The sequence below is a fragment of the Salvia miltiorrhiza genome, chromosome 8 (assembly GCF_028751815.1).
Source record: "Salvia miltiorrhiza cultivar Shanhuang (shh) chromosome 8, IMPLAD_Smil_shh, whole genome shotgun sequence".
NCBI classification, from domain to species: Eukaryota; Viridiplantae; Streptophyta; class Magnoliopsida; order Lamiales; family Lamiaceae; genus Salvia; species Salvia miltiorrhiza.
The window spans coordinates 11720112-11741387 of record NC_080394.1 but is presented as its reverse complement, the minus strand read 5'-3'; the positions used below and the strand labels follow the sequence as shown (position 1 = coordinate 11741387).

Sequence of the window (21276 nt, the reverse complement as noted above, 5' to 3'; positions counted from 1 at the left end):
TGTATATATATGCAAACATAAACCTTGCGCAGACACCACAGAGTAAACATCAAGGTTGATACGTAAACTGCAAATTCAGATCTCACATAAAATTAAGTATAATGAAGACTTTCCAGAGATGCATTTCGTTCCATGTTTTGCCCTCACATTACTCGATTCAAACCAGCCAAGGTAGAACAACTCTCCCTTTTTTTTTCTTCAGCAAAGCATCAAGAGACAAAAATCATAAAACAAGCAATCACTTACCCCAATATGCACTCAAAAATAAATCCATATACACACAGATTCATGCATATATCGGTGCCTATGATTTTTCCACAAAAAGTAGGCCCAATATCCAAGGGAAAGATTAGAGACACATGAATTCAGTGGATTAGAGCTGACCCTAAGAATTACTTGATACTCGAACAACCTTGCTCTGACTCCCTATTTCTTTAAGCTCTAATAAAGTAATCATAAGCGTAAATAACCAGACCATATGTCCGTAAATCCATCCCACAATTAGATATGCAAAATTCCTTGAGTTTGAGCAATTTAAGCAACACACAAAATTCCCCAGAGATCATAAATATTCCTCATATACACGCAAATATCAATGATTAACATCATAAATTAAAATCGACGCTCCAGAGCCTATTCTTCAAATCAAGAAAACGTAAACCTATATACCCACATACAACATTTTTCAAAACTAGTTCATCTTTTCCCTAATTAGTTCAAAGAGAGATCAAGTTGAAAGAGATGTAGACCCGAAATCATAGCCAACTTAACTCCAAAATCACAGCAATATCAGCTTCAATTAAACCTCGCAAAATCAGATATAATTCAGCCCACTTTTCCCTAATCAATCCCAAATCAGATTCAATATGGAGAGAAAAGTCAAAATAACTTAGCTTCGATAACTTAGTTGATACCAGTCCTTGCTGCTCTGTCGTAAGAGACATCAGGGTGGTGCTGCGACGAACAGAGCCGGCGATAGCTACGGCGGAAAATGATTTCGTCGGACGAGCGCTAGCTAAAGCCAGAAATATACAGCGATTGGTGTTGTCGGATCTTCCAGAGCTCGATGATTTGTGGGTGAAGCTGCTTTGCCATGGAGATTGATGAGCCGCGTCGGGCTCCGGTGCCACCTCCACCGCCCCGATCTGTGGCTTCAGGGTCGCCCCGGAGAGCGGCGGCGAGCAAACGTGTGCAGCGGCGAACGCGACGGCGACTGCATCGATGATGGGCGGAGTAGGGTCTTGCGGCCCTTGATTTTTGTGGGGTTGTCCAGATTGGTGGAGGATAAACTCCCCCCTTCCCGTCGAAATCTGGAAGCTCAATGTTTAATGAAAGCAGCAGAAGGCTCTCCGGTCGAGAATCCAGCGGCTGTACTCGTGAATGCTGTTTTCATTTAAGTGGCGGAAGCCTTTGATTTGGATCTGTGAAGGCGATTTAGATGAAGAATTTGGTGGGGATCCTCGATTGGCTTTGAACCTAGTCGTTATTGAGAATGACCAAAAACGGTGAAGAGCCTCGCTGCCGGAAACTCTCCCCCTAAAATCTGGAAATTGGGACCAATTTTTCCCCCTGCTTCTCCTTTCGAATTTTTTTTTTTTTTGACATATTGGATCGGATCCCGACTCGATGAACAGTAACCCAAAAACAGATGAACAGTGATCTCACCTCCATGAACAGTACTCGATGAACAGTAATCACGCCTCCATGAACAGTACCTTCGATGAACAACGAATCTCACGCCTTAGCTCGATTTTCCCACAGACGGCGCCAGTTGGTGAAACGAGAAACCAACACCTAAACTAAAAAGCAGTAAACGACACCGGATTTACGTGGTTCGATCGAGAAGACCTACGTCCACGGGGTGTTTTGGGGTTTTTTCACTATACTTCGAGAGAATTACATTTTACAAGAGATGAAAGAGTAAAAAATGAGATGATCCCCCCCTCTAACCTACCACTAAGTCTCTATTTATAAGCATGTAAATAAAGCCTTAGGGCCTCAAGCCCATTCCCTAAGATAATTGGGCTTAAGCCCCTTTAATACATTGAAGGGTAAGATAGTAATTTCAGTTTTACGCGGGAGACCTCCCCGCGCCTTTAGTGACTCCTCTGGTGAAAATGTCTTCTCTGGCGAGGATGACCTCTCTGGCAGATACACCTCCTCTGGCGAAGATGACTTCTCTGGTAAGCACGACTCCTCTGGCGAGGATGACCTCTCTGGCAGATACACCTCCTCTGGCGAGGATGACTTCTCTGGTAAGCACGACTCCTCTGGCGAGGATGACCTCTCTGGCAGATACACCTCCTCTGGCGAGGATGACTTCTCTGGTTTACACCATTTCCCTACTATGCACATATCACTCCTCATCAACTTTAAGTCCCTAATTTACCTTACCTTAATCTCCGTGCCCAAATGAAGTGTGTCTTCATTATTGGGACGGAGGGAGTATATTTTAGGAACATACAATACAAGCCTCATTGATTTCTCCTTTAGATACAAACAATTAACGGATTTAAATTATTTAAATGGGCCTTAAATCTGATAATCTAAACCAGGCCCAAGATCTGCAAAAGTCAGATTAACTGTAAGATCATGGGCTTTCCAACCTATAAAAGGCAAAAAGAATCTTGAGTTGAAAGAAGCCACGTGTTTAAAAATCATCTCTCCCTCTGTTCAACGATATTAGCTGTTTCTACACCAATCACACACACACTTGGACACAGATCGATAGATCTAAACTCTGAACCCTAGTGATACAGTTTTCCCAGATTATTTGATTTCAGGAGTAATTCGGATCTGCAATTATGTCTTCGACATTCAGTGGCGATGAAACTGCTCCCTTCTTCGGATTCCTTGGCGCCGCTGCTGCCCTCGTATTCTCATGTAAATTTTCCGATCTCATCTGATGTTTCACAATTTTCGCTATAATTTTACCTTTCTACTTCCAGGAGTTTTGTTTTTCTTAAATTTATTGTAAGCAAGTTTTTGTTTTTCAGCGACTAGAGATTATTGATTGATAGTTGTATCTGTTTGTTTAGTCGCCTCCTCTAAATTCTTTGATCTCATGTTCTTATTAACTGTGTTCGTTCTAATTTCTATTTTTCTAACTTGTTGTATGAGCTATATTTCAATATCTGAGTTACAGTTCCTTCGAATTAATAAAGAAAGTAACGAAGCTTTTATGCACATAGATATTTTACACACTGATCTGGTCCATCTGGATCACTGTTGGTTGGAATTCATCTTTGTTTTTTTCTTTCTTTTGGCTGAGTAATTGTCTAGCTTTCGTTTTCTAAAATGTATTTTGTTCGAATTCAGCTCAACTTTTTAACTTCCCATACAATATTGCTCCTTGGTTCTTCCTTGACTGAATTTCATATCCTCTTATGAAATCTTGTTTCCGTGCATTAGATTGTGTTGTGGAATGTCCTGTATTCATACTATATTTTTGTATGGTAGTATTGTGTTGATTTTTTCTTAGTCTATTTGTTGGGGATCTGGTAATGAAATTGTTATTATAGGTATGGGTGCGGCCTATGGGACAGCTAAGAGTGGTGTAGGTGTGGCATCAATGGGAGTGATGAGGCCGGAGCTGGTAATGAAATCGATTGTGCCAGTGGTTATGGCTGGTGTTTTGGGTATATACGGTTTGATTATTGCTGTCATTATCAGCACTGGTATTAACCCTAAAGCCAAGTCCTATTACCTTTTTGATGGTTATGCCCATCTTTCTTCTGGTCTTGCCTGTGGCCTAGCTGGGCTTGCTGCTGGAATGGCTATCGGCATTGTTGGAGATGCTGGTGTTAGGTATGGAAATCTTAAAACCTCTTGGTCGTAGTGATTATGATTCTTTGTTTTGGTGGATAAAGTTGTAGTCGATTACCTTTGTTGTTGGATTAGCATGCCAGGTTCAATTGATTTAACTGTTTCTACTTCTTTTTTTGAATATGAGCAAAAAAATGGTTATATTCAAATTAATGTTCTATTTGTTTGTAACTTTTTTACTTCTGCAATTCTTAGTTAATAGTTACTCATTTTCAGCAAATTAATTATCTAAGAATTTTCCAGTTTGAATCTAACATAATGTAATTCCACTCCATAGCTCGTCGTGTTTGTCAACTTTTGACCTGATTTATGTTATGTCATACTAGTATGGAAGGCATTCCTGATTATGTGCCGCATGAATGCTGAGTTGTGTAAGGAACAAATGATATGTAAATTAATAAATTTTTATGCTATGGAATCAAATGTCTCTATTTGGAGGGTGAGCTTATAAGATGTAGTTTCTCAAGAGCTTATAAGTTGCGAAAGTGTTTGGATAATTGAGCTTGTAAGCTAGAGAGAGAAAATCTTTGTTAGAGAGAGAAAATCGACGAGATGAAATTAAAAGAGTATATGATGAAAATTACAAATTGTAGTTGAATAATATTTGTAAAATGATTGTTGCATATAAGATTATGAATACATAAGTTCAGATAGATGAACTTATTTTTTGAGTAGCTTATAAGCTCTTATTTTTAAAGCTTATAAGTTTTTAAGAAGCTTATTTTGCTAAACACTTTGAATGAGCTTATAAGCTCCTAATTAACTTATAAGCTGTTTTAAGAAACTTATAAGCTCAGGCAAACACCTCCTTAGTCTAAAGACCTGAAGGAAACAAAGCCTATTGCATATAGAAATTACATACCGTGTAATTGTCTTCCTATCAATATCTTAGTAGATATAATTTACTTATGTTGGCTTGGTATTGGACACTTGGATTATACTAGTAGTTTCTTCTTCTGTCTTTCTCATAGTAAGCATGCAATTTTATTTGCAGGGCCAATGCACAACAACCCAAGTTATTTGTGGGAATGATCCTTATTCTCATTTTCGCTGAAGCTTTGGCGCTCTATGGTCTTATCGTTGGAATTATTTTGTCTTCGCGGGCTGGCCAGTCTAGAGCCGACTAGGAAGCACGCCATTAATTTAATTGCACTTCAGAGTATATAGTACTCCTGGAAATCAGAGTCTGGAGAAATTTCAATTGTGGCAGGTTTGAGTGAACCTTGTTGTACTACCATTAATTATCACGGTTGATGATGCTGGATCTTTTTTGTTTCTTGATGCTATTTGTATACAATTATTCGTTTTCTGCAGAATAAAAGCTTGTAGAGCTGTCTGTATTGGATTTGATTGATTTTGTGTACCTTGGAGTTGTGATAACAGTTTATAAGTCATGGACATGGAAATCAATCATATTTGGCGTCGTAAGGTTTTCCTGAAGTTGATGTTACTCTTATTAGATTTCTAATAAAATATCACTTCACGTTGTCTTCGTTTGATTTTTTCTTTCATGCTAGAGAATATTCAGTCATTATTAGCCTCTTTACTACGAAATGCTGAAATTATGTTATTTCAATTGTTGGACTCCTGGAAAGTAGCATGCGATATCGTAGTCAGGTGCATTTAGATGCATGTTGTATCTGTCCTAATGAAAGATGAATAAATCTTAAACGATAATAATAAATTTCAATTAGGAATTCGTGAGCTCTAATTGAGGTGGATGTCTTAAAAAGTATGTGAGGGTTGACTTTCTAAAATAATGGCTATATTATTTTTAACGGTTGACTTTGTAGGATAATGCCTTTTTTTTAGAAACGTTGTAGGATAATGCTTATATCTGCGGATAGCGGTGTAATCGAATCGAGCCGAACCGAATAGTGATGTTCTCAAGTTTGGTTTGATTAGTATCGAATCAAATCCCGAACTTTACTTACCGAATACTTTGAGGCTCACGAGCTTAATCGAGCCTATACGTACTTTCTAAATTTATATTTATATTCAAAATATTGATTATTTTATTTTAAAAATAAATTATTTTATTTAAAATAATAAATATATTAATTATTTTCTTATGACAAATAAAATTAATTAGAGATTTAATACAATTATTATTAATTTTAGTGGATAAATATAAATTGTATCTACTAATAATTTATATTTTTCAAGTTGAATCACTTGACGAACATGTTCACGAGCTAATGAGTTGAATACTACTAAGCTCAAGCTTAGTTTGTTTATTTATCGAGCTTCTCTAATTGAACTCGAACAATTTTTTTTCGAGCCGAGCTCCGAATAGTTCGCGAACGGCTTGGTTTGTTTTTATCCTTATGCTACTTTGGAAACATCCTAGTTATTCTTCAGAAAGAAAACTGCAGCTTGTTGATATAAGCTCAATTTTGTCGAATTTATTAATTTCTTCCTTCACTCGTCACTCCCTCTGGTTAGAAGCGCTCTTTGCCTTTGCCTTTCATTTGTTGCTGTCACTCATTACCCTTTATATTTTATTAAGATTTAGGCTTTACAACGTAACTGAGCTCAAGTTAGATAGTTTTTTTTTTCTTTCTTTCAAGGATCAATAATGGTTCTCTATTTCTCCACTTGGTGACTTGAACTCTCGACCTATTAGTTGAAGGGAAAATGTGTTACCAATTGAGTTGCGCTTCGTTGTCGTTCAATTTTGCAAGTTGCTTGTCTAACTTTTATAAAATAAAGGGTTAATTGCATCAAAATATCTGACCTTTTTTTCCAAAATTTGGTTTTTTGACAAACTTTTTAATTGTAGCAAAATTTTTAGCTACGTTTCAATTTTTTGCAATGTTCGTCCCGCGTATATTTCCGGCCAAATCCATGCTGAGGTGGACCTCCGTAAAGCTTAAGTGGCATGTCGTGCCGGGTAATGAAACATTGTCGTCTCAAATCCATTGCAATAAATTAAAACGTAGCTAAAATAAATTGGTCGGAAATGAATGGATTTGGCCGGAAATATACGAGGGACGGACATTGCAATAAATTGAAACGTAAAAATTTTTGCTACAATTAAAAAGTTTGTCAAAAAATCAAATTTTGGGAAAAGGTCAGGTATTTTGATGCAATTAACCCTAAAATAAACTAATATAGTTGCTAAGTTTTGTACCCTTACGCAAGATTCTAACGAATTTATTAGGCTGCGTTTATTTTGATGGATAAATTTATCCATGGAAAAGGATGGATAACATAAATGTCTCCTTCATTTTCCAATATTTGACACAAAAATGATGCTCACCATTTTTCTTTCCTTATTTTCACTTCAAAGATGGATAATATTATCCCTCCATTTTTGGCGTGAGAATATTATCCATCCTTGAAGTGAAAATAAGGAAGAAAAAATAGTGAGCATCTCTTTTGTGTCAAATATTGGAAAAGGATGAAACATTTAAAGGCATGAATTTTTGTTATCCATCAAAATAAACACAGCCTGAGGAGAAAAGAGTAGAATCTAGGCGGTTTGTTGCTCGATAAGTTTGTATATTAACGATTGTGAACAATACAACTAAAAGTTCCTTGGAGCTTCATATAGTTGATTACCGAAGAATATGAAATTTGACTTTTAAAAAATTGATGACGAGCTTGGGTGGTAATATTTCAGAGGGAAAATCTGTAAGTGGAAAGAAGGAACCATAATTCATTCACAACTTTATAATTTATGTTGTTTTCAATCACTGTGGCGATGCGGCGATTGATTAAGTGATTGAAGAATACTCAACTAATCTGGCGTCATTTCTTTAATTTTTTTTATATTACTTGTCAATATTATGCTGCCTAAAACTTGTTTACTCACATCAATAACTCATGAGTACCTAAAATGTAACAACATTGGCTCAATAGGGAATTCTGCAACAGAAACTGATTCTTTGCATTGCACTATAACTCATAAATAACACCATGTTTCCCAAAGTTTGATGCTTTTGTCGATCAAATTCCACATTTTGTTTGCTTGAAGTATAAAAACTAAATTATTTAGTGACCAATTAGAATCGGACTTATTTTACAAAAATAACTTAATTGTGATTTTTTATTTTCATCATATATCATTCTAATTTTATTTTTCTTCAATTTTCTTTCTCTAACAAAAATTTCCTCTCACTAACTAAAAATTCTCTCTCTAGCTTATAAGCTCAATTACCCAAACACTTTGACAACTTATAAGCTCTTAAAAAACTATATCTTATAAGCTCTTGAAACATCTTATAAGCTTCAAAAGCTTATAAGTTTATAAACTCTTTAAAATAAGCTTAGTCAAACACCCTCATGATCAGATGCTTCTAATAGTTTATAACGGAAGACATGAAATCAAGAAATGGAACTTAGGTGTTAAGATCAATATAATTGATCAAATTTACTTAGGTTTTACAGTTCAGAACCTGTTCTGTACTGTCTTGAATTTGATCATGTTCCGCCAACTTACCTCAAAAGAATATTTAATTAAGTTAAGCTATTCAACATATGTATATATATTTAGGAGTAGGCTAAAATAATAACACCTCTTAAAATATAAAATAGGAATAATTTTCTGCCCTTAAATCATCAAGATCTACGGTTGATTCATCACCTTATTGAATGAATTCATGGTCTTGAGTTTGAATCCATATGTAGCAAAAAATTTAATTTTCACAATTCATACATTTATACAGCGAATCCATATGTGTTCTACATAAAATTCATACATTTTAGTTGGTTCCTATTTTATAGGGAAGAGCTACCGTGAGAACACCTCTTAAAATAATAAATAAGAACAATTTTCAATGTATGAATTTTATGTAGAACATGTATGAATTCGTTGTATAAAGTTATGAATTGTGAAAAATAATTTTTTTGCTACCTTTGGGATTTGAACTCAGAGCCATGAATTCATTCAACAGGATGATGAATCAACCGTAGATCTTGATGATCTAAGGGCTAATAATGATTCTTATTTTATATCTTAAGAAATGTTCTTATTTTAGCCCTCCCATATATATATATATATATATATATATATATATATATATATATATATATAGGAAGAGGTTCTAATAAAAACCTCTGTAAAAATGAGAACTATGAACCTAATCTTGACATTTTAAATATTAGATCTAATGGTTAGGATTTAGTCAACAAAAGAAACTGTGCATGTATTATATTTTACTGTGCAATTAAAAAATATGCAATTTATGCAATTGAAACCAACAATGCAAAATACTCAATCAAATCGAAATTGTGCATCTATGCAATTGAAACTGTGCATCTATGCAATCGAAATTGTGCATCTGTAGTTTAATCTCAGCCCTCTATTCTATTTAAATCAATGGTTTTAAATTGGTTCCTAGTTTTCATCTTAAGAGGGGTTTTTATATATATATAAAGTAGACGGATGGCTAAAATAAAAATACATTTTTTTTAAAGTACTCCCTCCGTCCGCAATATCGTTTCCACATTTGCCATTTCGGTCCGTCCGCGATATCGTTTCCACTTCCATTTATAGAAGTAGGGTCCACAATCTTCCACTCACAACAATTGTGGGACCCAAACTCCACTCACTACATTTCCACTATTATCCACCACTTTTCTTAAAACCCGCGCCGTCCACAATGTGGAAACGATATCGCGGACGGAGGGAGTATAAAATATGAACCATTTTCAGTCCTTAGATCATCAAGATCTATGGTTGATTCATCACCTTGTTAGATGAATTCATGGTCCTGAGTTCAAATCCTATAGATAGAGAAAAAATTATTTTTCACAATTAAGACATTTACACAGAAAATTCATAGGTGTTCTACATAAAATTCATATATTTTAATTAGTTTATAGTTTATATGTTAAAAAGTGTTTATACCGTAGCCCTTTGTCCACTTTAATAGATTCATTTTTTATTTAGAGTAAAAAAATGTACTCCCTCCGTCCACGAAAAAGAGTCCTATTTGCCCTCTTTTTTTTGTCCACGAAAAAGAGTCCTATTTCACTTTTTATACAATTTTACCCTCCTTTGACTTTCATATTTACTTTATTTGCCATTCATGGGCCCACCACAATAAATGATAAACATCATACCTAATTCTTTAATTAAATCCTAATCTTATTACTTAATTAATTCTATGCATAACTCCAATTTCTTCCCTCATTTCGAACGACCCATCCCCAATTTCTTCCATTCTTTTGGCAAAATCCTAGTTTGCCAAACACTTTTGAACAACATCCTCTGAAACCCCAAATCGGAGTTCATCCCCACATCCATCTGACGACCCACGCTGAATCTCATTCAATTCCTTCGTGGACCTAGGAGCCGGACACGATGGTGCCGAAAAATGACGCTGACAAAATCGATTCCTTCGTGGGATTTCACGCCGGACGTTGTGGTGCCGGAAAGCCTCTGACGCCTTCGACATTTTAGCCCGCCGCTGGAGCTTCTCACAAACCTCCGGTTTTGTCGCCCGGAATTTTGTTTGGATTTCGAGAGAATGATAAGCGAGTTGCCTCCATTTGATGAACTCACCTGAATTTATTATGAATAGCTTTCTCTATATTTTTAAAGTTTTTTTTTGGTGCGGTTCATCTTCCTTTTTTCTGTGAAACCACTGCATAAAAATCCAATCTTGGCTATTAGTCTTTTGTTTTTTTGAACCATTGAACTCCAAATGCGAATCTGGTGAAACTGGGTTTAGGAAAAATAGGTTCTTGTCTCAGTGTTGAAGGAGAAGAACATTAGCAGATATGGCCTTTGATTTGGAATTTTTTCTTTACATCGTCTCTGTTTGTGTGTATTTGCAAAGTTTGAATGTAAGATTGAGTAAAGTTTGCATTCTCTTTTTGGCAACACTTTGGAATTAATTAGCTTGAGAAGTTTTGCTTTCCTTTGAATTAAATTATTGCACAGTGAGGAAATGAATTCAACTGGAAACCACAATTTGCTCCGATTTCAGTAATAAGGAAATTTGATTTAAATTGAATTCTTAATTAGTGAGGAACTCGAATTAAGTTCCAAATAAGTAAGGAAATTTGATTTAAAATGAATTAATTTCAATAATTAATTTAAATTTTTAATTAAAGTTAAACTATTGCCATCAAAAGTTAATTGAGGACTAAGAAGTTTTAAAAGTCATATTAGCACTACCCCTATAAATTTACTTCTCTCTCCACTTACACCTACTTTAACAACTTTCTTAAAACCCGTGCCGAACCCCAAATGGGACTCTTTTTCATGGACGGAGGGTGTACTTAATTAGTGTGGAGCACACCACTTCTCTCCTAAAAAATAATTTTTTTAATCTGCGTGTAAAAAACAAGTAACATTATTAAAGTGAGATGGACGAAGTATATAAGATTTTACTGATTTTTAATGGATTTTATTTACCACCAAAATATAAATACTAAGGTTTTGCCATTTGAAGCAATTAAGCAAAGACAGCTACCGGCTATTAATATTTTTCCTAAATTTAATACCAAGTTAATCGAGTCGAAATGCACATGGAAGAGTATATAATTCTATGAATCTATATATATATGAAACATCAGTTTTTAACGGTAACTTTTTACCGCCAGATTTTCTCTCTCCTTTTATCACTCATTTTATCACACTTTCTCTCTCCTACCTCTCTCTCCTAACTCTCTCTCATCTTACACGTTCTCTCACCATCTTCATTATATGATTTTTACCAAATTTTATCTCACTTCTCTTTTTCCTTTTGATTATTTTCTAGAAATCATCAAATTTGATTCGTGAAAAATATTCAATATGGATGTTAAATTAAAGATCATGACAATATCTTTAATTTGATGTAAAAATTATATTTAAAAAAATTGACATAAAAAAGTTATAATAGTTTGAAATCATAAAATTAATTTATTCCTCTCTCCTCTCTCCTCTTTCCTCTCTCCACTCTCCACTCTCCACTCTTTTTTCTTTAATATTGAAGTAACGTTAGTATTTTTTTAAAAATCATATTAGCTCATTTCAAAGCTCTTCAATTTAAAAGTATTGTTTTTAAAGTAGAATTTAAATTAATTTAATATAAATTTATAGTTGAATAATAAATTATATCATCTTAAAAATTATATTTCAGATATGGTTTAAATTTATTAAATCTTTAATTATGTTTGTATTGTTTTTTATATTTATTTGTATTAACATATCTACTATTACTATTTTTAATTAAATATTAAATTAGATTTACATTTACTATATATTAAGCATCAAAATGGCTCATTGAAAAAATATTAATTGGAGAATCAGTATTGATACTATTTAAAAATAAAAAATAAATTGAACTGCTTAATTTTATAGTGGCACATCTATTTAAATTTAAAAAGATCATGTATATTATTTAAAAATGAATGACAATTATATCATGTTCAACCCATGTTTTTCCACTAATCGATTGATAAAAAAAATATATTTGTTTGTAAAGCAACACAAATTAAAATTTAAATGCATATAAAGATAAATATTGTCATATTTATTCAAATTACTTGGCACATATAAACTTACAACTCATCAATAACACCATTATTGAAATAATCTATATATAATACTCCCTCCGTCCCAACGAAAGCGGTGCTCTTCTTTTCGCCACGGGATTTAAAGAGAATAAGATTGTAGTGTAAAAATGTGTAAAGGTGTGTGGGGCCACATTGTTTGTAGTGTAAAATTATTACCAAAAAAGAAAATGCACCACTTTCGTTGGGACGACTTAAAAAGGAATACGCACCGCTTTCATTGGGACGGAGGGAGTATAAAAGAGGAGTTTGTTAACCTTCAATTTTTCTCTCTACTCATAAACTTTCCCTTCAAATTTTATATCTTTTTTATAATTCTTTTTAAAAAATCATTAATTTCTATTATAAAAATAATGCAAATGGATGTTAAATTTGAGATTATTAAGTTATGATCGATTAAAATATTAAAATTAATTTTTGTTCGCTCTCATTTATCTATAATGTTGAATATCGTACTCTATTTTCATTGTATTTTCGTTTATTGGTGACAAACATAAGCATATGTCATTTTTTTCCTTTTAAAAAAGTTTACATGATTTTTAAATATAATTATTTAAACTACAATAATTTTTAATGCAATTAAGGAGGAGGAAATTTGTATTAATTTTAATATGAATTTGTAAATAAAATATTAGTTATATATCTTAAAATTAGAATTTAAAATATTATATATATTAATTTATTTATGTGTACAAATTATTTATTTATTTATATAACAATTTAATAATATACGATTTGGACTTTTACGAGCCAAAATTATTATATTAAATGACGGCTATTAATTTAGTTATATTGATGCTTCACTGTAATCGTAACCCGTGCATCGCACGGGAGAGCGTACTAGTTAATCATTGAGCCGAAGATGAGACAGCAGGAAGTTTGCGTAACCCAATAAATTTTAAGCGGCATGACACAAATATTAAAATAGAACAAATGGGGTAGAGTTGGTTTATAGTTAACAAAATAAGGAATCACATGTATAATAGTAAAATGGAATACTATATTTTTATTTATTTTACTTCTTAAATATTTTTATATTTATTTATTTTTATTTATTTAAATCATCTCACCCACATTGATTTTTTATGAGATTTTATCATAATAAAATCTATATAAAAAGATACTCTTACTTAACCAAAAACTCACATTTAATTGGAGTGATTGAGATTAATACAATTTAAATTTCCATGTCAATTTAATTTGATCAAATTATTTAGTTAAACAAAAATTATTTAATTTAATTTAAAAAATAAATAATTGTGACTAGATAAATTATTTCTTTATTTTAATTTAACCATAAAATTAGATATTTTGTACAAATTTTTAAAATAAATTTTGAATTCCATATTGATTTTTATAAAAATTCATCAATTGAAATACTAAATAAATTGATATAATTTGAATCTTATATCAATTTTCTAAAGCTTTAGACGAGATGATTCTCATAATTTAGTTACGGTAATTCTAACTTCAAACAAGATTATGCTCACAAGCCAAATTTATTCTTTCAAACTTCAAACGAAATTATGCTCGAAACTTAGTTATGGTATTTTAAGCTCCAAATGAGATGAAACACAAAATTTTATCATGATTTTTCAAGCTTCTTATGAGATGATATTTAAAAGTTAGTTATGTAATATTATATAATCTCACAAGTCAGCTCTGGTATTTCAAGATTGACGCATAAAAGTTATATATATTATTTCAAGGTCCAGACGAGATGATGTTTAAAAATTTGGCGTTGAAAAGTCAAACATTATCTTTCAAGCTGTAAATAATGATATGGTCTTACAGAATTATGATGAGATGATTCTTAGATGACAGACGAGGTCTTAATTAATTCTTATCTGCCTATGTAAAAAATATGTACAAAATTAATAAATATTGTCTATATACAGTTAACAACAAATATGACATATCAATCCCTCTATTATATCCTCCATCAAGCTTATATATTTTTTCTTTTGATTTTTCTAAAATCTTCAATTTTACATCAATCTTTTTTAAAATTTCATCAAACAAAAATTTATAACAAAAAATTAATATTTAATTGACGAATATAGTCCAATTAATAAAATGTGAACTATATTACATCAAGTTAAATCAATTAAAAAAAATAATTTATATAAAAATAATTACATTATATCTCTTTTGTAGTGAAAATGAAAATTAAGTAAGGATTAAATTCTATTTTATAAAAAATATAGAAAAAAGAAAAAAAATTTAAGAATAAAATTTTATTTATTCATCTTTTTCTTAGAATAAATTTACAAAAAAAAACAATATATGCACCCTTGTCAAAGAAATGTAGAAACACATATTCGCGTAGCAGTGCATGTGTAACATGTGTATATTCTCCACACATATATCTTTTCTATATTTTATTTTTTGGATGTAATGCTCAGCAGCTACTTCTGATGTAAACAATCGTTCTCTATGTTTATTAGATAGAAACTTGTGTAAGCTTTTCATCATTTTGGATGTAATGCTCCGTAGCTACTTTCTGATGTAAAAAATTCCTTTCATTTTTTTTAAGAAATAATTTCATCGTTTCTCATTCATTTTCTTCAATCTGAAAAGAAATAATATTATCTTTCTATTTTTAATGTGATAACATTGTCCCTTTTAAAATGAAAAAAAAGGAATAAGAAAGGATGAAATTCTCTTTTATGAAAAATGAGGAAAAAGAAAGGAAGATAGTAAAAAAATAAATATTTAGAGTAATGCTAAATAGCCACATTGTAGCCACCCACAATTCACTTAAATAGAAAAAAAATTAATTTATTTAACTTATTTTTTAAAATAAAAATAAGATTTAATTATTTTATTGTATTCTCTACATTGTAGTTATTTTTTTTATAATTTTTTTGTAACTTTTATTTTTATTAAAAAATAAATTAAAAATAAAAGTTGCAAAAAAAATTACAAAAAAATAACTATAATGTAGAGAATACAATAAAATAATTAAATCCTATTTTTATTTTAAAATATAAATTAAAAAATTGAAATTTTCTCTATTAAACTAAATTATGGGTGGCCACAATGTGGCTGCATAGATTTATTGAAATATTTATCCATAATTTTTTTTATGATAAATTTATCAACCAAAGAAAACACATCCTCGTAGAAAAATATCTAAATTTATATAAGTTCTCCATCATTGTATAATACATTTAGAGAAAAATATTAATTACTCCCTCCGTCCATGATTCAGTGCCCCATTTGGGTGTGTGCACGGAGTCTAAGAAAAGCTGAAAAAGGTGATGTGGATAAATTATAAGGGTAGTGATTAAGAGATTAGATGACTTTTACTAATTTTGTGTTAAAAAAGTGTTTTTAATTTATGAATTTATTTTTAGCACCATTTGGGTTTATTTTTTTAATTTAAAATTTTCAGTTTATTAAATTTCATTTTTTTGGCCCTATTTTGCCTTAAATTTCATTTTTTTGGCTAAATTTTTCTGCCATTTATTTTTCCCCATTTTTTTAATTGAGATACATTTGTTGCCTTATTTCAATTGGCACCACAAACAGACATTCGACAGCAAATCCCCACCAAAGACAACACCAATACGACAAACACACATTCGGCAGCAAACAAACATACGGCAGCAAAGACTCTCTGATCTCGGCGATTCGTTGTGCCTCTTCCCGATCGCGTTTGAAAGATTCTCGGAAGGCTGCAATTCGCTTGGCCTTTTACTTCTCTCTTCTGATTTGTTCAGAGAGATGGAAGCCATCGGAATCGTATTCCGACGATTCAGAGAGAGAGAGGGGCGCCGGCTCAGTTTCCGGTAGCAACCATGGTCCGCTTTCGTAAGGAGGCAAAATCTGCTCCGATTCAGAGTGCGCCGCTTCGAATTCCGGTGGCGACGACTCTGATCCGGTGAGAGGGAGCAACCACGGCACTGCACACAAATCGTAAGCCCCAGTTTTAGTTTCAGGCACAATCGACTTCGATCCAGAGAGAGGGAGGCGCGCCGCTACGGATTTCGGCAACAACCACGGCGCCGCTACGAATTCCGGCAGCAACCACGGCCTTGGGTTCCAAAGAATGGAGAGAATAAATGATAGGGTAGAATACTTAAAATAGGGAGAGAGTAATATAATTAGGTGTTAATCAAGCTTTAATTAACTGTTTTTAAAAAAGGGGTGGGGTAATGAATGGCAAAGAGTAGCCATTTTAAATAAAGAGGGAGGGTAAAAGGGTACAAAAAGCAAAACAGGGCATTCAATTGTGGACACTTTTTAAAGGCCAAACAGGGCACTGAATCATGGACGGAGGGAGTATTATAAATAAAAGTGATAATTATTCTAAATAAAAGTGCTAGTTATTTTAAATAAAATTAATAGTGATGAATAAAATTTATAATTATAAATAAAAATAGCGGATGTTATGATCGTGTGCATAGTACGGGAGGTCGCACATGAATGAAAGTCTCTCTTTTTACTGTGTATTTGACCAACTAAACCCAATAAGTCGAGACAAAGTCCAAAAATACAAATAATGGGAGATCTCACTAACTAATTTATTAGGGAAAATTGCATGTAAATAAACAAACTTTGCAAAAAATCCATATTTGACACGAAGTTTGGAATCGAGAATTTTAAGTAGAATCCCAACTAATCACTCTTCAATTGAAGAATCTAAATAAGACTCTTCTCTAATCTAGTTTGGAATCAAGAATCTTAAGTAGAATCTTATAATTATAACTTAAGAATGTTAGTTTTGATTAGTAATTCACTCATCACTCATCACTAATATAAGATTCCTAGTAAGAATCTTATAATTATAACTTAAGAATGTTAATTTGATTAGTGATTCACTCATCACTCATCACTAATATAAGATTCCTAGTAAGAATTCAAGATTCATAGTAAGAATCTTATAATTATAACTTAAGAATGTTAATTTGATTAGTGATTCACTCATCACTATAATAAGATTCCTAGTAAGAATTCAAGATTCTTAGTAAGAATCTTATAATTATAAGATAAGAATTAATGTTAATTTGATAGTGATTCACTTATCACTCATCACTAATATAAGATTCCTAGTAAGAATTCAAGATTCTTAGTAAGAATCTTATAATTATAAGATAAGAATTAATGTTAATTTGATTAGTGATTCACTCATCACTAATATAAGATCCATCCTAAGAATTCAAGATTATAATACTGATTGTGTATAAACTAGATTGATTATATATATAAATATATATATATATATAATAATAAAAAATTAATAAATAAATATTTTTTCGATATAAAAATAAGAACGGAAACGAGACCGATCAATAATTAACGCATCTTTTGGACATCATCTAGACATATTCTAAGGTTATGAATGTATATTGTATATTGTATATTGAAATAGAGTTTAAATGAATTAATATGTACTCCCTCCGTCCGCCAAGATTATGTCACTTTCGTGTACAAATTGTACATGAAAGTGACATAATCTTGGCGGACGGAGGGAGTACTAGATATATCAAGAACTTCAAGGTTAAGCGTGCTTGACTTAAAGCACAACTAAGATGGGTGATCGACTGGGAAGTTCGTCTAACTTATGCAATACTGTATAAATACAAAAATAAATTGTGGATATACAATAAAATAAATAAATAAAATAAATAAATAAATTAAAAAATATTACCGACGGCAAAATATCGTCGCTAATTAGTGGCGGCGTATTGCCGGCGGTAATACTTCGGCCAAGTCCGGCGAGTGTGCCACCGCCGTCCGGCCAACGATTACCGACGACGGTGGCAACTCTCCACCGATCAATGGCGACAATGCCGGTGCCGCCACCGTCGTTAATTGCCGACAGCGTTCGATCGCCGCCGGTAATCACATTACCGACGGCAGCTCGCCGTCAGTAATGCCGCCGATAACGTGTTTACCGACCGCTGTGTCCCGATTAGGTAATCGCACGTTTTTTTGTAGTGATATGACCATAAGTATCATTCGTGCAACACTGAGTATATGACACTAATAGTGCTATGTGTGCCTAACCCGCACAAACTCGAATTTGGTTTGCCCTAATTAAGGGCAAAACAATCATAAAATGTAAAAAATGACCAAATTTTGTGTTTTTTTTAATTGTTGGCCAAATATTGTGTTTCCTTTTCCAAAATGACAATGCGAGTAATAAACATTATAGTTAATAAATTTTAATTAAATATTAATAATGCATAGTTGAAAATTGATATAGTGTGATTAGATTTAATGATGAGGGATAGATTGATGTATAGCATGTTTTTCGTAATATACTTGTTTTGATTCGGAAGTGTGGAAGCCCAGTCCGGGGCCCACAGCACTAGTGTATATAAGATGCGGCTTCGAGCATGGCTTCTCATACAAACTCCATAATAACGCCCGCAATATTTCCCTAATTTCTCTGTATACTCTCTCAAAATTTCAAACTGCTCTTGACTCGTTTCCGGCCGTTTTCCCTCCATTTATACAGTTAATTTTGATAATCATGGCAGCGATGTCGTGATTGAGATCCTTTGTTGCTTCTTCTGAGGGGGTAGCCGGGGCTCATCTGGCCTCGGCGGATTCTAAAGCCCCCATTTTTCTCTATAATGCGGTATTTTTGTTGTTGAATTCTATTTCTACAGGAGAAGAGAAGAGATCGATGGTGGAGGATAATCATAATGCTGATCCCTACGTTCTTCCCGCCGCCGCTGCATGGTCCCCGGCGCACTCGGCGATGCTGTACCGTGTGGACCGGTGGGGCGCCCCTTACTTCGCCGTGAACGCCGCCGGAAACATCTCCGTCCGCCCAAGTGGAGACGATACATTGCCCCACCACGAAATCGATCTTCTCAAGGTCGTGAGCATGGCCGCCGCCCCGAAATCTTCGGGCGGCCTCGGGCTTGAGCTCCCTCTGGTTGTTCGATTCCCCAAGCTGCTTCAAAATCGAGTGGAGGCGCTTCAATCCGCATTCGGTTTGGCGATGGAATCGCACGGGTACGACGCCCATTATCAGGGCGTTTACCCTGTGAAAAGCAATCACGACAAGTATGTGGTGGAGGACATCGTTCAATTCGGGTCGGGCTTCCGCTTCGGCCTCGAATCCGGATCCAAACCTGAGCTTCTGTTGGCGATGAGCTGCCTCTGCAACGGAAGCCCCGATGCGCTCCTGGTTTGCAACGGATTCAAGGATGCAGACTACATTTCTCTTGCTCTCGTCGCTCGAAAACTGCACTTGAATTCTGTTATTGTGCTTGAGCAAGAGCAAGAGCTCGACCTCGTCATCCACATCGCCCGGAAAGTACTCGTCCGCCCCGTGATCGGGCTGCGGGCCAAGCTGAGGACGAAACACGCCGGCCATTTCGGCTCCACCTCCGGCGAGAATGGGAAATTCGGCCTCACAACTGCACAGATTCTCCGAGTTGTGAAGAAATTAGGTGAATGCGAAATGCTCGATTGCCTGCAGTTGCTGCATTTCCACGTCGGTTCCCAAATCCCTTCGACTTCGCTACTGGCTGATTGCGTCGCCGAAGCTGCGCAGATCTACTGCGAGTTAGTCCGCCATGGCGCTTGTATGAAGGTCATCGACGTCGGCGGAGGCCTCGGTATCGATTACGACGGCTCCAAGTCGGAAGATTCTGGCATGTCTATTGGCTACAGCCTTGAAGATTATGCCTCGACCGTCGTCCAAACTGTGGGTATTGTGTGCGACGGCAAGGCCGTGAAGCATCCGGTGATCTGCAGCGAGAGCGGCCGCGCCATCGTTTCACACCACTCCATTCTAGTGTTCGAAGCTGTTTCAACAAGCAAACATGGTGATGATCCGCAGCAGATTGTTTCTCCTTGTCTCGTTGTGGAGGGGTTGAGCGACGAAGCTCGCGCTGTTTACCGGAGCCTATATGCGGCCGCCATGAGCAATGAGTACGAGAGGTGCGTGGTTTATGGGGAGCAGCTCAAGGAGATATGCGTGGAGCAGTTCAAGCAAGGGTGTTTGGAGATGGAGCATCTCGCCGCCGTTGATGGCCTCTGCGAGTTTATCAGCAACGCCGCTGGTGTTTCTGATCCTGTGCTCACTTACCACGTCAATCTCTCCGTTTTCACTTCAATTCCTGATTTCTGGGGCATCGGCCAGCTCTTCCCGATCCTTCCCATCCACAGGCTGGACGAGCGGCCGGCGCTGAGGGGATTTCTGTCGGACTTGACCTGCGACAGCGACGGCAAGATCGACAAGTTCATAGGCGGGGAGTCGAGCTTGCCTCTGCACAAACTGGAAGGCGGTGGCGGCTACTATCTGGGGATGTTTCTTGGCGGGGCTTATGAGGAGGCGCTGGGAGGAGTTCACAACCTGTTTGGTGGGCCGAGCGTGGTGCGCGTGGGGCAGAGCGGCGGCGGTTCTGGCTTTGCGGTGAAGAGCGCGGTGCCCGGGCCGTCGTGCGGGGATGTGCTCCGGGGGATGCAGCATCGGCCGGAGCTCATGTTCCAGACGTTGAGGCACCGTGTGGAGGAGTTTGTTGGTGATTGTGAGGCGCTCGTCGACGCTCTTGCTTGCTGTTTCGGTAGCATGCCTTATCTGGCCGCGGCCTCCTCTTGCAGGCTCACAGCTGCCGTCGCCGCCGCCGACGTAGCTGAGGAGTAGCAGTTGCGCTACGGTTATTAAATAAATAAGCCACGTTGCTTCTGTTAAATTATGGTTGGTTGGTGACTCACCTTATATTACAAAATGGCGTATTGCTACACCACTTAGATTCGATTCGATTGCCTGAGAAAGGGACAGCAACGCCAACATGGTATATATATAACATTTTTAGTAGTTCTACTGTGTTTTTTTTTTTTTGAAGACAAAGTAGTTCTACTGTGTTAAGACTGGATTCTTGATTATTACAGAATTGGCATAGTTTTAACTCCATTATCATTTTTGTCCAACATAGAGGGGCCTACCTATATTTGTTACTCCATATTGGG

The 21276-nt window shown here is 35.0% G+C and overlaps 2 protein-coding genes across 2 annotated transcripts; both read left to right on the top strand.

Moving 5' to 3' along the window:
• Positions 1-2553: 2553 nt before the first annotated feature.
• LOC131001006 (V-type proton ATPase 16 kDa proteolipid subunit) lies at positions 2554-5315 on the top strand. Its single transcript, XM_057927167.1, has 3 exons — positions 2554-2883; positions 3522-3807; positions 4820-5315. Exons 1-3 carry the CDS (start codon positions 2805-2807, stop codon positions 4950-4952), a joined length of 498 nt encoding a protein of 165 aa, XP_057783150.1. The 5' UTR covers positions 2554-2804; the 3' UTR covers positions 4953-5315.
• Positions 5316-18669: 13354 nt separating this feature from the next.
• Positions 18670-21175, top strand: LOC131001003 (arginine decarboxylase-like). Its single transcript, XM_057927165.1, has one exon. The coding sequence runs from the start codon at positions 18977-18979 to the stop codon at positions 20948-20950; it is 1974 nt and encodes a 657-aa protein (XP_057783148.1). The 5' UTR covers positions 18670-18976; the 3' UTR covers positions 20951-21175.
• The last annotated feature ends 101 nt before the right edge of the window (positions 21176-21276 follow it).